This window comes from Lichenostomus cassidix, chromosome 1 (assembly GCF_008360975.1).
Source record: "Lichenostomus cassidix isolate B80296 chromosome 1, HeHo_3.0, whole genome shotgun sequence".
NCBI lineage: Eukaryota > Metazoa > Chordata > Aves > Passeriformes > Meliphagidae > Lichenostomus > Lichenostomus cassidix.
This window is the reverse complement of record NC_139479.1, coordinates 6,839,609-6,853,133: the sequence shown is the minus strand read 5'-3', so window position 1 is coordinate 6,853,133 and position 13,525 is coordinate 6,839,609. Positions and strand designations below refer to the sequence as shown.

The window sequence follows — 13,525 nt, the reverse complement described above, 5'->3', positions numbered from 1 at the left end:
TTTAATCTTTTGCTACTGAAGGTTCCTACAAGGAAAACAGTCTGTGGTAAAGAGGAGGCAAGACAGGATGCTATGTGCTTTACAGTTTTTGTCTCTTGATAAAAGGTTATACAGTGAGAATAAAAGAAACAAAGCTCTCTGGGTCAATCTTTCTGCTGTGTAGCATTAACTGAATGGTATTTCCACTCAAGAGAAGAAAATTGTATTAGTTACATCAAATCACTACTTATTGTCATCTACATAAGGCAGAAGCACCCTCCTGGGCCTTGTGAGTTTTCTTTCCTTATGAGCTGGATATACAGAAACTCCAAGAAATTCACATTAACACAGTCAAAAGTGTGTAGTTAAAACATTTATGACGGACTATACTTGAATTATCAAAATTACTTTACCTGTTTAATGCCATAAACATTTGAGATGAAAAACGTGTCACTGAAGTCAGACACCAATGCTCACCAGAAAGGTTTGTATTTCTAACATCAGAAACACTCCACTGCTTGATTCTCAGTAGGTCTTCCCATCTTTGTGCTTTGCTGGGAAAAGAGGTAGTTCTGAGAGTGAATGAACCTGTCACTTTGATGGACTCACCACTGCAACAGCTGCCTACAGGACACCAGCTACAGTTCACCTGGACTAAAATGACACAAACACTTGAAAAATTACCTCTTACTCACTAAATAGTTCACAGTTTGCACCATCCCCTTTTCCAGGGGCTGAACTCAGAACAGATGAGCACCTACAGTTACTCTGACAGTTCCCTCTTGTTTCTCTCTTGTGCACGTCAGGCCCATGCTGATTCTCTCATCCATTAGTTCCCACAAAACTACAAACTCAAGGGATTTGGGTACAGCTCTTGTTTTGGGGTGCAGCCACAGAACTGTGATTCCAGCCGTGGCATTAAGGGCATTCAGCAGGTGGTGTAAAGTGATGGATCAAGTTCCATTCCGTGGGCTGCAGGCCGAGCTGTGAATGCTGCAGGAAATAAACACCTTTGCCTGCCCTGGCAGGGTGGGAGGAGGCACAGCCAGACTTGAGATTTCATCTTTGAATTTTACAAGAATTGTAAACAGATTGGACCACCTGACCTGAAGGAGTAGGCAGGAGAAAACTAGCAACAGAATTACCCCTGTGAGAAAGGTTCAACCATGAGAATTTCTGATTGCACGTGCAATGGTCCCGAAAAACTGGAACAGCCCACAGACCAATTAAAGCTGACAGTTCCACGTTGAGGAAAAATCCTGTATCACTATATCATTTAAATATAAACACTAAAATTCATACTATACAACAGTACAGCCAACCAAGTTTGAGGAGAAGTAATTTTAAGGAACAGCATATTTCTGGCACCTAAAAAGAGGTGGCAATGCCTGCTGCCTTTAACCCTTTACAGAGAAAATGCAAATCATGTGGGCCAGCAAGAGCATGAAGAAGGGAAATGAAGGGCCAGGTCAATCCATGGTTATACTTTCTCAGTTGGCTCTGCTCTAATTCCACCTTTGTGGAGCCTCTGCTGATGCAGGAGGAGCAGAGCCTCTGTGGCAGACTGCAGGCTGTGCCTCTACAAGGGCTTCCCTTACAGACTTTGAGACACTTTTCCTCACTGCACGAGCCACTGATTTGTTCTTGAAACTCCCTGTGATGAAATGAAGGACCCAAAAGCATTTAATTGTTGAACACATAAAAGGAAGTATATTTAAAATAAAAAAAATTGGTCAGACTGTAGAGTCAATTACCATTTTTAAAGGAATTTACAGGGCTGTTGTAGATGAGTCTTTTGGAATAGTCAGTTTATCGCAATGTCTAAACTGGTTTCTTCATTGCACAGTATTTTCTTTTAAAATGTGTGCATCTTTAAACAATTACATACATATTAAAAATCAGCATTTCTTTGCTTCAACTTAATTAAAACGTTAATACTCTCAGACAACACAGATCTGAAATGGTGAAACCAGTAATTGCCCCCTCCCACCTTACAACAAATTAAATTGAGACAAAATTACAAACACATTTCACTACATGATTATTATTAATAAAAATCAGTTTTTCTTTTTTTTTTTTTTTTTTAATAAAGTTGCCCAAAATGCAAGGGATGTGCATAGGTTTACAACTTAGTCAGAATAATATTTTGCTTTATTCCCTTGGGTACGTGTTCCCATGAACGGAATGTACTTTGCTGTAGATTACAGGTTTTATCAACACAGATACACCAACGGCATGAACGCTTGCGACTGTCCACATGCATTAAGAGTCAAGACCCAATTTCAAATTTCTAAAACTTTTACAGAGTTCTTCAAAGAGACAGTATCACATTATCTGGATGTTACACAAAAGTACTTAAAAATACTATGCTAGGAGAGAAAAAAAAAAAAGAGCAGAAAAAAAAAGGCCTTTAAAATTTATGAATTTGTTTCGTAACCACTAGACTAATTACTTCAAATAAATAAAGGAAAGCAAAGTATTCCAATCCATAAAATCAGACTCTAAAAAGAATGTAGTGTTCCACCCCCAAGTTAAGGTAACAGAATCATTATTACTATTAAAATAGATTATAGAAAGCAGCATCTATTTTGTGCAGTTTTTAGGGGCCCTTGAAATAAAAAGCTATGATTTCCAAAAATATAACATTCCAAAGGACTGAATAATACATATATTTAAAGATACATTTTATTAAAGTTTAGGAGAAATGATTAAAAAAAAGATACTGTCTCTTTAAATTAGTGTTAAATCTTTTTTCCCCCTCCTCCTATCTATTCGGACATGACAATAATTATATTTTAGGTCACACTACATCTAGGTAGTCTCTAGGGGCCAAGACCTGTTGACACAAGGTCAATAACGAAGAGGTTTTCCATGTATGAGGTGGTTCCCAGTAATGACAGATTCTTTTGTTTTTTCTCCTCAACTCTCTCATTCCCGGTCTAGTAGACCCAGGAGACCGGGACCCACTGGGAGGCTGTACACACAAGCTCGATGGCTTCCTCCAGGTGCCTGATGGTTTCATCAATCTCATTGTTGATAATTGTTAGGTCAAAGTAGTGTGCATATGTTCTCTGTAAGATTTCAGACTCCTTCTGCAGGCGCTGAAGGGATTCATCCTGTCCGGCGGCCGGGAAAGAAAACGGGAGAAAAGTTGGATCATTTTGTGCTCTTCCACAACAGCTTCTCCACTGAGAAGGAAATGGGCAAAAAGGCCTCAGGGAGGTCAAGGTGCTTTAGCTCTCCCACCTACAGCTATGGGAATCACATGGGAGAAAGGGCAGAGTTTCCCTCTGGAAGTTGACACTCAAACAGCACTCGGTTATCGACATTCTTGGTGACAAAACACAACTCTAGTGTTAAAAAAACAAGGTAGAGGATGGAAGCTTGGAAAAGCAGCAATGGAGACCACATGTGAATAAATCAGACATGGTGCACAAGTAAGAGCTATTGGGCTTATATCCCAGTGAGAACATGAGAAACAGGAGAGAGAGAGGGTATCTGTCAGGTATCAGCTGTTCCCAGTTTTGGTAATGTTTTCTGTTCAACACCAATCTTCTGGGTCTACTTCCTTTAACAACAATATACTGATAAGGAAGTTCTCACTCCACATTACTCCTCTGTGGTTTCTATCTCAGAGCAGGGTGTTTCCAGCCCCTCTCAGTGTGAGATCCTGGAGATGAACCAGGCAGCCTGGACATCAGACTTCTGTTAGCGAGGTTTGCCTGCCTGAGGGAGCTGGATGCAAAAAGCTTCTTCCCAAGGCTCTGCAGCAATTGTAAGTTTGAATTATCTTCCTGCAAATTTCCTTATGAATTAAAAAAAAACCCCACAAATCCATTGCTGTTTTCAGGAACCTTGACATAGCCACAGGAAAGCAATCAAGCCTTTCCTGTCCCACAGCTTTGGGGTGGACATGGTGCAAAATGACTCCTGCTGCTCTGCACACTCAATCAACTGGGACAGACTTCTCTAAGCAGAGTCTTAGGCTGCAGGAAGTTTGGACACGGAGCCCACAGCTTTTTGACTAGAAACTATTCTCAGAACAGAAATTTTATCTGGCTATTTAGTTGACTTCCACCTTTTTTTTTTTTTCTGTTTCAACTTTCCGAGTATTTGTGATTCCAGTGACAAGCAGCTGTGGAGCAACAGCTTTCAGGTCCTCTAAAGGAAACAACCTGCTCTGAGACAGTTCTCCTTCCCTGCAGCAACGAAACCAGCCATATCTGGAGGAGAAGTTCTCTGCCAAAGTTACAGTTCTGCTTCTCTCCTGAAGCTGCAGCCTCAAATGGGGAGGGGGCTATGTGGTGTGGTTGCCTTCTCTTGAAAATCATTACCAATTTCATTCCAAGTCAGACAAATGCTCCTCACATGCACTTCTGTACAAAGGATGTTCTCTGTATGGGCCAATTATGCACCTCCTGGAACTTCTGTGGAAAATTCCAGGGTGTGCAAATTTAATTTATGCTATTAACAAACAGAACAATGTGGATCGATATTAGTACTAAATATTTTTACTGAGTATTTAATATGGCCCAGTGTCTTTAAGCCAAAAACCTAGTTAGGTAAACTTCCAATTTCTCACAGATTCCAAGAGAGACATCAATTTGTATCAGCTGAGCACTGAGCCTTTCCTGCTTAAATGAACCTACAGAGGAAGGTCAGTAAAGTTGTCAGGCAGATATTTGAATAAAAAGGTTTTAATGTTTGGCTTAAATATCTGCTTTAAATGTAGCCAGCTAAGAATAATCTTATATTTGAAATCTGTCTTGTCCCAAGTCACATTGCACTTTGAAAGAAGTTTTAATCTCATGACACAGGACTAACAGTACTGGAAAAGTCCCTGGAAGTTTATATAGTCCTTATATAGATTTTGAATTGTTATTCAGATTTCCAATCCAGTGTTACTTTTACTTACAGGTATGTGCTTTTATCACTAGAGTATTTACCTTACTGTGACTGACAATGAAAATCAGAAAAACTTAAGAGTTATTTAATTTTGAAAAACCTCAATGGGTAAAGTTTACCTTGCACACATATGTATGTCACAAAACTAAAGTGTTTCAAACATTCCTCAAATTTCAGTGTTTTCTGACTTAGCTTTTCCTAGATCCAACTTTATTGGGATTAAAGTGGTCTGTATTTTGGAATATCCAAATTTCCCAGCTGTTGTAAATGTAAATCAGTACTTCTTTCATATAGTTTTACATGCAGTAACAACTTTGGGATAGGCCATTGCAACAATTTTCAAATAGATTCAAACTTTGCCAGGTTCTGCAAAGGAAGAGATTACAGTTCTTGATTTTTGTTTTATTCTGGGACCAAATGTCACCTGTGTTTGTGATGGAGTACCTATACGTACATGCCAGACTTGGTTGTTTCCTCTGAGTTTGTAAGACTTAAAATACCAAAATTCATCTTTGAAGAAAGCTATAATCAAAGTATTCGCTGTGATAAGTTCCTCTTAATTTCTCTAAAATGTCTTAAATTTTGAATAGTGAACATCCCAGATTATGTCTCAAGAAGGATATCCATCATCAGTTGTGATCTCAATAGTGTCAGGAAAGAATATATTTATCAAAATGTTCAGCAAGCTGTGGACAGACAAATGAATGGCCACAAGTTCAGAAATTTAACACTTGTGAGCACATCTGCCTTTTCATCTTCCCTCAGCTCTCATGCAATAGGCATTTTATGTGGGTCTAGTTGCAGTGTATTCATTATTGGATCAGACTTTTCTTTCCTAATTCAATTCACTTTCCAAATTTTCTCTCCTTTTCCACCACAGCTGCAAGGAGTGACACATGGCTTTATCCATGAAATACCTCTCATGTACCTAAAGGCCACCTTTATGGTGGCATCTTCACTCTCTGAGGGCTGAGTTTTTTGGCCTGAGAGTACATAGGACAACAGCTGCCAATTGTGGCAGCCCAAGCTCAGCCCAACAAATTACTAATGTTTCCTTCAAAGGCTGTGGAAAATGTGTAAACACCACCAGGCCTTTGCCAATTCTGCTTTAACAGAAAGACCTTCTCAATTTAAACAGCTGGTGAACTTCATACTTCCTAAGAACAATTCCTTTTATTCTTTGGCTGTAGGAAGGGAGGAAACACAGCTAAAAGTCTGCAGAATTTGGCTCAATAAGGTTTACATCAAACAAATGGAGCCTGTGAATTCTTTGCTGCTGTCTGGGCAATGGATGTAGGAACAGCTGGAGGAAAGATGAACTACCCCAAGGTTTTCTGATATGCTCTCTCTTCTCTCTGTTTTAGCACAACAACCATCTGATTTAAATTTCCTCTGTGATTAGACAGGTGGACGCACTCTGAGAGATTCCCTGTATGATTTACATTGGTTTGTGCTTCACAGAATTGCTCACAGTGCACTGCTATATTCACTGGAAAGGATAATATTTTGTCTCCTAACTCTTGCTGTGTGGGCCTCGATTACTGAGACATTTTGTGTGGTCTTTGACAGGCTAAAGTGTCTCAAGAGAGACACTCTTAAGATCAGGCCTCGGCACTGGTTTTACCACAAAATTCTAATATACATCTATAAAAGGATAAATTTAATTCCATAGCCTCTTTTTTCAGTAGCAGATAATTTTGGGGCAGATATCAAAAGTCATTATTACGTTAAATTTTGACTCCCATGGCAAAAGTAATGTTAAATGGGAACAAACATATCTACATTCTAGAACTACTGCAATAACCAGGACTACCTTGAGAGCCCCTAGCTGGTACTTACAGGCAGTTTTCTGCACCATTTTGGCAGCTAGGTACAATTAGTACGAATGCAGGAAAATGAAAAGAAAAGCAAAGATGAAATTTAAGAAAACATAAGGAGGGAAAAAAGGACAGTCATTTACAGAAGTGTTCTCAAAAAGTGTAAATAAAATAAACATGGCAGGGCAAGAGGATAAACAGAAAGGGACATTCATCATGCAAATGAACCTTTCAAAAAGGAAGCATGAATGGGAAATAGGAAACACACACTCCTCACCCTTGTTTGCTGCCTTGCAGGCTTCTACCACACAGACACACTTTGCTTATCTGCCCTCATTCAGCCCAGTAAACCTTGGAAAACAGGATCCTGTGTTTGGGTAAGGTCTGTTGCTATTACCATTGCCTGCCCCTCCCTTTTCTTAACTTTAATTATTAATAAATTAGCATGTTTTGTACAATTGACCTTGGCTCAGCAATTCATGTCTGGGTGAAACCCTGCAGGCACAGAGACTTTTGTCAAAGGAGCTTAAAAAAAAGACAGGTTTTACAGCGTGAGTGCAAATATTTAGAAGATAATACTTCTACTAATTCTTTGGCATGAACAAGTATTTCCCCACCACTGCTATAAAAGGCACATTTCTGTTCTCTTCCCAGTGTATCATGGAAAACATTTTCCGCCCTATAAGAACTGTTCCAAGTATCTTTTGTATTACAAACTGCAACTGGCAGACTAAAAGTTAAGTACCACTGACAGGTGAGGCCAAGGAAGACAATTTGGGAGCTGAGACAGCTCTGGAGGCAACAAGCCCAGGCAATGACATAATTTTACAGGGTACCTGATGCAATGCTATTTGTTTACACAAAAGCAAATTCTGTGCAGATTACAAAATTCTAGTATTTCATCAAGATTGTACCCATTTACAGCATCATATCAGCAGTTACATGAAGTGTCACTTCACTAAAATGACAAGTTGTGCTGTTCTGAGAGCTCTTTGTCTTTACACTCTTGAGATGTAACATTAGGATGTGGGTCCCTAAGACACAGTGAAATGACATAACTTAGTGCTCTGAAAGTGAACAGATCATTCTTCCCCCTCCCATCCCTCTTCCTTGCTATACACTTTCATTGCTTGTTCTAGCACTCGTGCTTAAAAACTGACAAAAATCCAATTTAGAGCTAAAGTAGCCCACTAAAGCATCATAGTGAACTAACAATGCCTCAGCTGCCAGTTAAATTCCAGCTTCAGGCCAAAATTCTTCACTTTCCACTTTTGATTTGAATAATCATTCAGATTATTTGCATTTAAATGTTTGTCTTGCTCCTTCTTTTCCTGCAAGCCTCTGCAGTGATGTTAAAGTTTCATGCTTATGATATTCTAATTGCATTTCTGTAGAAACCAGCTGAAGTGAAGGGCTTCTGACTTGGTGTTTTGATGATCAAGAAGACATCTAGGAGACTTGGAACAGATTCATTATCAACTCCTACAGATTAAATACTTTAGTAACATGGTTTAAGGAAGGCTGAGCAAATGAAGTGTTTGCAAAAATGCTGTTTGCCTTAGTGTGAGCTAAATCCAGAATTGCCTGGTGTCATCTTTGAAATCAGTAGCAATCTGCAGAGCAGATACCCTATAAAAACTAAGCAGGAAATGTAGGATGTGGACCTCCATGGATACTTAGAATTATTCCACAAGCAATTACCCCTTGGGTCAAAGCTTCCAATTCTTAGAGGACAGTTGTCAGAATGAATAAGCCTATTTCTGATAAATATTTGCAGGGAAGATGCTAAAGCTAAAGGTGGGATCAGTGCTGGCCTTGCAACTCACAATTGAGTAATTTGTGCCAATAACTTGGAAATGGATCTTTGAGCTGGAATGAAATAAAGGAATATGTACTTAAATAATACAGCACATGGATCCTTCCTCTTGAAGCTCATATTTTGAATTATTTGTTCATAAACAACAAACATATCTCACTCAACTTAATAAAGCTGTCACTCAATTATTTTTCTGCCTCTTCATTTAGAGACAAGGAAACAAAGAGTCTGATCTGCACATTTGAATCTCATCCTTAATTCTGCCTCTGCCAGGACATCAGATTGCAACATGCCATACCTCATTAATGCCTGGGGTAATCGTAGGTGCAGCAATAAAAACAACAAAAGGAGCAAACTCTGCAGTTCTCAGGACCTTCAATGCCTAGGGAAAAAAAATCAGATACTTTAGAGGAAACCCCCAACAATCAATAGGAAGTAAGTTCAGTCACACAAGCAAAAGACAAATTCATGATCTACCAATGCTGGACTTTTTCTTTAACTGAATTGGAGTCAAAACCTTAGTAATACAGACACCTAACTTTGTCTATTGTTTTACATTTTTGGTGGTCAAAGCATATATTTATCCTTAATTAAAGTGAATTTTTGAGACACTAAAAGCTCTAGCATTTTCACACAGCCTCTTCCCATACAGGCTCAAAGAGTGTGGAATTATGTTTACATTAAACTGATTGATGAAACACCATGAAAAAATTCAGTCACGCCATCAATAGGGAAAAGAGACAACTGTGTTTTAGAATGTTGATTAGCATAGAATTTTTATTATTATAAAATTATTATTTTTTTAACAAATGAAAATGTGATAGGAAAAGTTTGAAGTTTTTAAAAAGTGAGCATAGCACTAAATGCAGTAAATACAACTCCAATCCTGAACCAAATCTGTGCAAAAGAGAAGAGTTCTCATTAAAGAGTTGTCTTAGTCACAATGACCTGAGTGACACAGAGCTGCCATATGTGAAACTCTGCTACATATCCATGCTTGACTGAAGTGCAGGACAGTGAGTTAAACATCTCGGCTGAACTCAAAAGCACAGACAAGATAAAGTCAGACTACTAAAGATCACTCTGGTTTTGCTCTTTCCATTTCCTGTCTTCTCCAAAGCTTTTTCTTTTTAAAGAAACTGACAAAACAAAAAACCCACAATCCACCCTTTTCCAGAGAGAAAAGGTTTTAATCTCTGCTGCTGGAAACACATTAACAGGAATCACCTCTGCCAACCTGCTCCAAACAAGAGACAAACCCTGTAAGTGAAATGCAAGAAAACCCATATAACTAAGAGTGCCCAAGGGAAAACAGGCAAGTGGTGTAAGATAATCAGAAGTCCACAAACAGGCTGGCTTCAGTGAGCTGAGATGGATGAATTAGGAAGCTGGTTAGGAAAGTGGCTTGCTGGACATGAGCTAGAGAAGTGTGGCAAAGGCAGGTGTTACCAACTGTAAATATTCTAACAAAGATTAAAACCACTTCTGAGAATTGTACAGCTTTTGAATAATGCATGTTGAAAAAATTTATCAAGAGAGTTTGCTGTTAACAGCTGCTCCATTTGAACTCACTAGAAAGGTTGCTCTTCCTAAACACTGTTAAATGTGGGATTTTATTTTTAAGACCACCACCATTCATCATACTCTGAACCGTCTTAAATAACTTAGTCAGGTATCTAATTTCTGTTGTGAAATTCTTAGAAGAATTTGAACTTCCTGAATCCATTCAAAATGAAGAAATCACAATGAAGAGAAGAAGTCTGCACATTTAAGTAGATAACACTGGTCACAATTGTGTCTTTCCTCCCATTTCCTTCCATCTGCTAGAATAATACAAACATCACAGTTGTCCATATTCATGTTGTTCCACTTATCAAAATATATAAACAGAACCCTGTGAATTGAAAGTCATGACTACATGGATGTTTCAAAGGAAATGTATCAGAATTTTCCACAGATTTTACACAATGAATAGACAAACTATTAGAGTTTCTTGAGAGCCTGATTTTTCTAAACAGGTGATTACCAGAATTCTACTTCACAGACTGATATCAGTGGTCCAAGGAATTTTGTTCCCCATCACTTCATGCAGCACTTACCTAGTGTGCAATCAATAAAAATATCTCAGTGAAATAAGGTTGAAGGATTGGTGATGAGTCTCATTTTTATACACTTCTAATTAGTTACCTGAGGTTCTACATCAAGTATTGCAATTAGTCCCTGCTCATGGATCTTTCGTATTGTTTCCAGTTTTGTCCCATACATTGCATCCTCATGGCTGCCATATTCCAAATATTCATTGTTTGATATATCCTGCATCATTTGGTCGTGTGATACAAAGTAGTAATTTTTGCCATTTTCTTCATCTTTCTTTGGAGGTCTGGTTGTGTCTGAAAATACAAAGTATTTTAGCGCAGAAGCAATATTAAGCTTATATATGGCTTTTTTATGTTTATCAATACAATCAGTATCACTGAATGATGACCTGTCAAATCACATACAGAACAATGAAGTATGAGGCAGTAAGAATGACAGACACTGGGAAGAGCAGGAGTCTGAGGAATATGTGTTGGGAAAAGCAGGAGAAGAAGAGTCCCTAGGTGTACTGAACTTAAGATATTCATATTTCTCCTAAATTCTCTTCTGCCCTGAAAACACTTCCACATTCTCTCCTTTTTTTTTAAAGTTCTTATGAGGTTTTCTTCTTCTGACTGTGAAAGTCTAAAAGGCAGCATAAAAACCTGATTGCTTGTGGTCAAGAGAGATGAAAGCTACTTAGCAATAACATACTTTTTGAAAATATTGCTTCTACAGACCTATGTGGTAAGAGAAGTATGGCCTACTAACCTTTTGAATTAACTGCCATTGTGTGTGACATGATCTTTTTGATCAGGTTTTCAGCATGCAGACAATTTCTTCATAAAACATTCTCCAAAACTCCTCACCCAATTTAAGGCCCATCTCAAAAACTACCTGCTACGCCATGGTTTTGTAAAAGAATGCAAAAAATGCATCTCTTTTGTCTTCTTATAAAATCAGTGAAACCATTTCTGTGCTTCCACAGAGCAGGAACCTAATGCAAACAACCTATGGCACATTCATCATGGTATAGGTGATATTTTAAGAGCATTTGAAGCTAAAATAACTAGTTTTTGTGAAGAAAATTAAGTGAGTGGCACTTCTGAGCCATGCACGGTGTTTCTGAGGACAGTCTGAAACAGAGTGGACAGGCAGGGGTTGGATGCTCTTGCTTAAGTGTGCTTGGCTTGAGGAAAAAGGATGCATCTCCAAGAGATCATGTGATGGGATCTGCAATTCCAGCCAGGGCGTTGACAGAGATTGTCAAGAAGGGAAAACACCTCTGTGCTCTTCATAACAACCCACTGGAAAGCAGTGAAATTAACTGTGTTTACTTAGTATAATCTCTGGAAACGTGAAGCTGCTTTAGTGTAATACCAGTCCTCAAGACTAGGCTGTGAGAAGTAATTAATATATTAAAGGTTTCCTCTAAATCCAGTTCAAATGTCTTCTCATGAGAATTACACACAGTTAAAAATGAGAAATCTTTTATCCTTCATTCTAAATGAAACATTTGGGGTAGGGAGAAGCATGCTTAACAAGAAGTTTTGTGGATAATAAGAAACATTTGATGCAAAAGTGGTGTTACTTTCCACCCTGCCCTTTGAAATAGCAAAAGAAACACCCCCAGTCCTACCACAGCTCCCACTTTTCAAGCAGGATTTGTCTCAGCAGAGCTGAACACACACAGTAGCACAAGAGGGGTTTTGTCAAAGATGACACAAAACAATTCTGCAGCACACTGAACGTTGCTACTTACGAGGAATGGGGTAAGCAAATCTGTCCGGATGTTTTGTGATGAGTGTGTTTTTTATGTGTCTTCTTCCGACACCGTGGGCACCTGATCCACAACACAAAAGAACGAGTTAGGAATTTTCCACCAGAAAGGCTTCAAAATGATGCTGCTATGTTGAGAAAAGTAACAGAAAATTACCTAGTAAGACTAGTGTTTTCCTTTTGAATGCTGGCAGCTTTACTACTTCTTCATACGTGACGAGATCTAATTGATCAAACACTAGAACACAAAAGCAAGCCCCAAGGGATAAGAAAAAAGGCATATTAAGGGTGACAATTAACTCTGCTACAAATTATAATTTAAGCAAGTTTTAGATTTATAATACAAAGTAACATCTTATGGAAAATAAAACTATTCATTCCTTATGCAATTTTAACGAGTGTTCGTTTCAAAAACTCTTAAGAGCAGCAACAAAGCTACTGAGATGCTCAGCAAAGTTTGCATGTCCTTTCATGCAGTGTTCAGCAGACCACAAAAATCAGCTAAAACAGCATGCCATTCATGTTTGCATGCCTAAGAAATAGCAATACTAAAGAAAAATCTGTAGACAGTGACTGACATGAATACAATATGAGAACATCTATTTACACTGAAGATAGGGATACTTTCATAATAATGTTTTAACAAGATCTATGAGAAATGCACAGAGTGTTAATACTTTGTGGTATTTTTTCTGTCAAACCACACCATTTACTTGTAATTAGAGTTCTCTTTAAACACACGTGCTAATTAAACTGACATGCTTTCAAAAACTTGTGACAGAATGAAGAATTCTAATGAAAAGTGATGGCATTACATAAAAGAACCTTCACCATATTTAGGGAAAAATTGTAAAAGTATTATTTCAGATATCATTTCAACTGCAGTTGAAATTGGATGAATTCCATCATGCCTATCAATCTGTTGCCAATTGCCAAGGAATATAATGATTGACAAATCAAGTTTTGTTCATTAATAACAGCTTATTCCTCCTGTGCCCAATAACACATCATTTCTGGCAACTCTTGCTGAATTCTAATGAAAAAAGAAGCCAGGAGGCAGTTATTTATATTTGTAAAGGTTACAGCAATCTGCAATTGTGGAGCAGAATAATGAACAAGAGTTTTCAGTTCTGTATTTTTGCACTCTATGAAA

General features: G+C 38.2%; 1 protein-coding gene across 11 annotated transcripts in view; it reads right to left on the bottom strand.

Annotated features, from left to right (window-relative positions):
- Nucleotides 1-1,661: 1,661 nt before the first annotated feature.
- Nucleotides 1,662-13,525, bottom strand: part of CASK (calcium/calmodulin dependent serine protein kinase) — a 188,276-nt gene continuing 176,412 nt past the window's right edge. For 7 of the 11 annotated variants that reach the window (XM_085048768.1, XM_085048794.1, XM_085048810.1 and 4 more), the window contains 5 exons: nucleotides 12,530-12,610; nucleotides 12,356-12,436; nucleotides 10,705-10,907; nucleotides 8,816-8,899; nucleotides 1,662-3,095 (listed from right to left, as the gene is read on the bottom strand). In XM_085048768.1, coding sequence (XP_084904894.1) covers nucleotides 2,919-3,095; nucleotides 8,816-8,899; nucleotides 10,705-10,907; nucleotides 12,356-12,436; nucleotides 12,530-12,610 — 626 coding nt within the window. In that variant the 3' untranslated portion in view covers nucleotides 1,662-2,918. The remainder of the gene's footprint in view (nucleotides 3,096-8,815; nucleotides 8,900-10,704; nucleotides 10,908-12,355; nucleotides 12,437-12,529; nucleotides 12,611-13,525) is intronic. The other 4 variants (XM_085048777.1, XM_085048801.1, XM_085048818.1 and 1 more) reach the window with 1 other exon arrangement.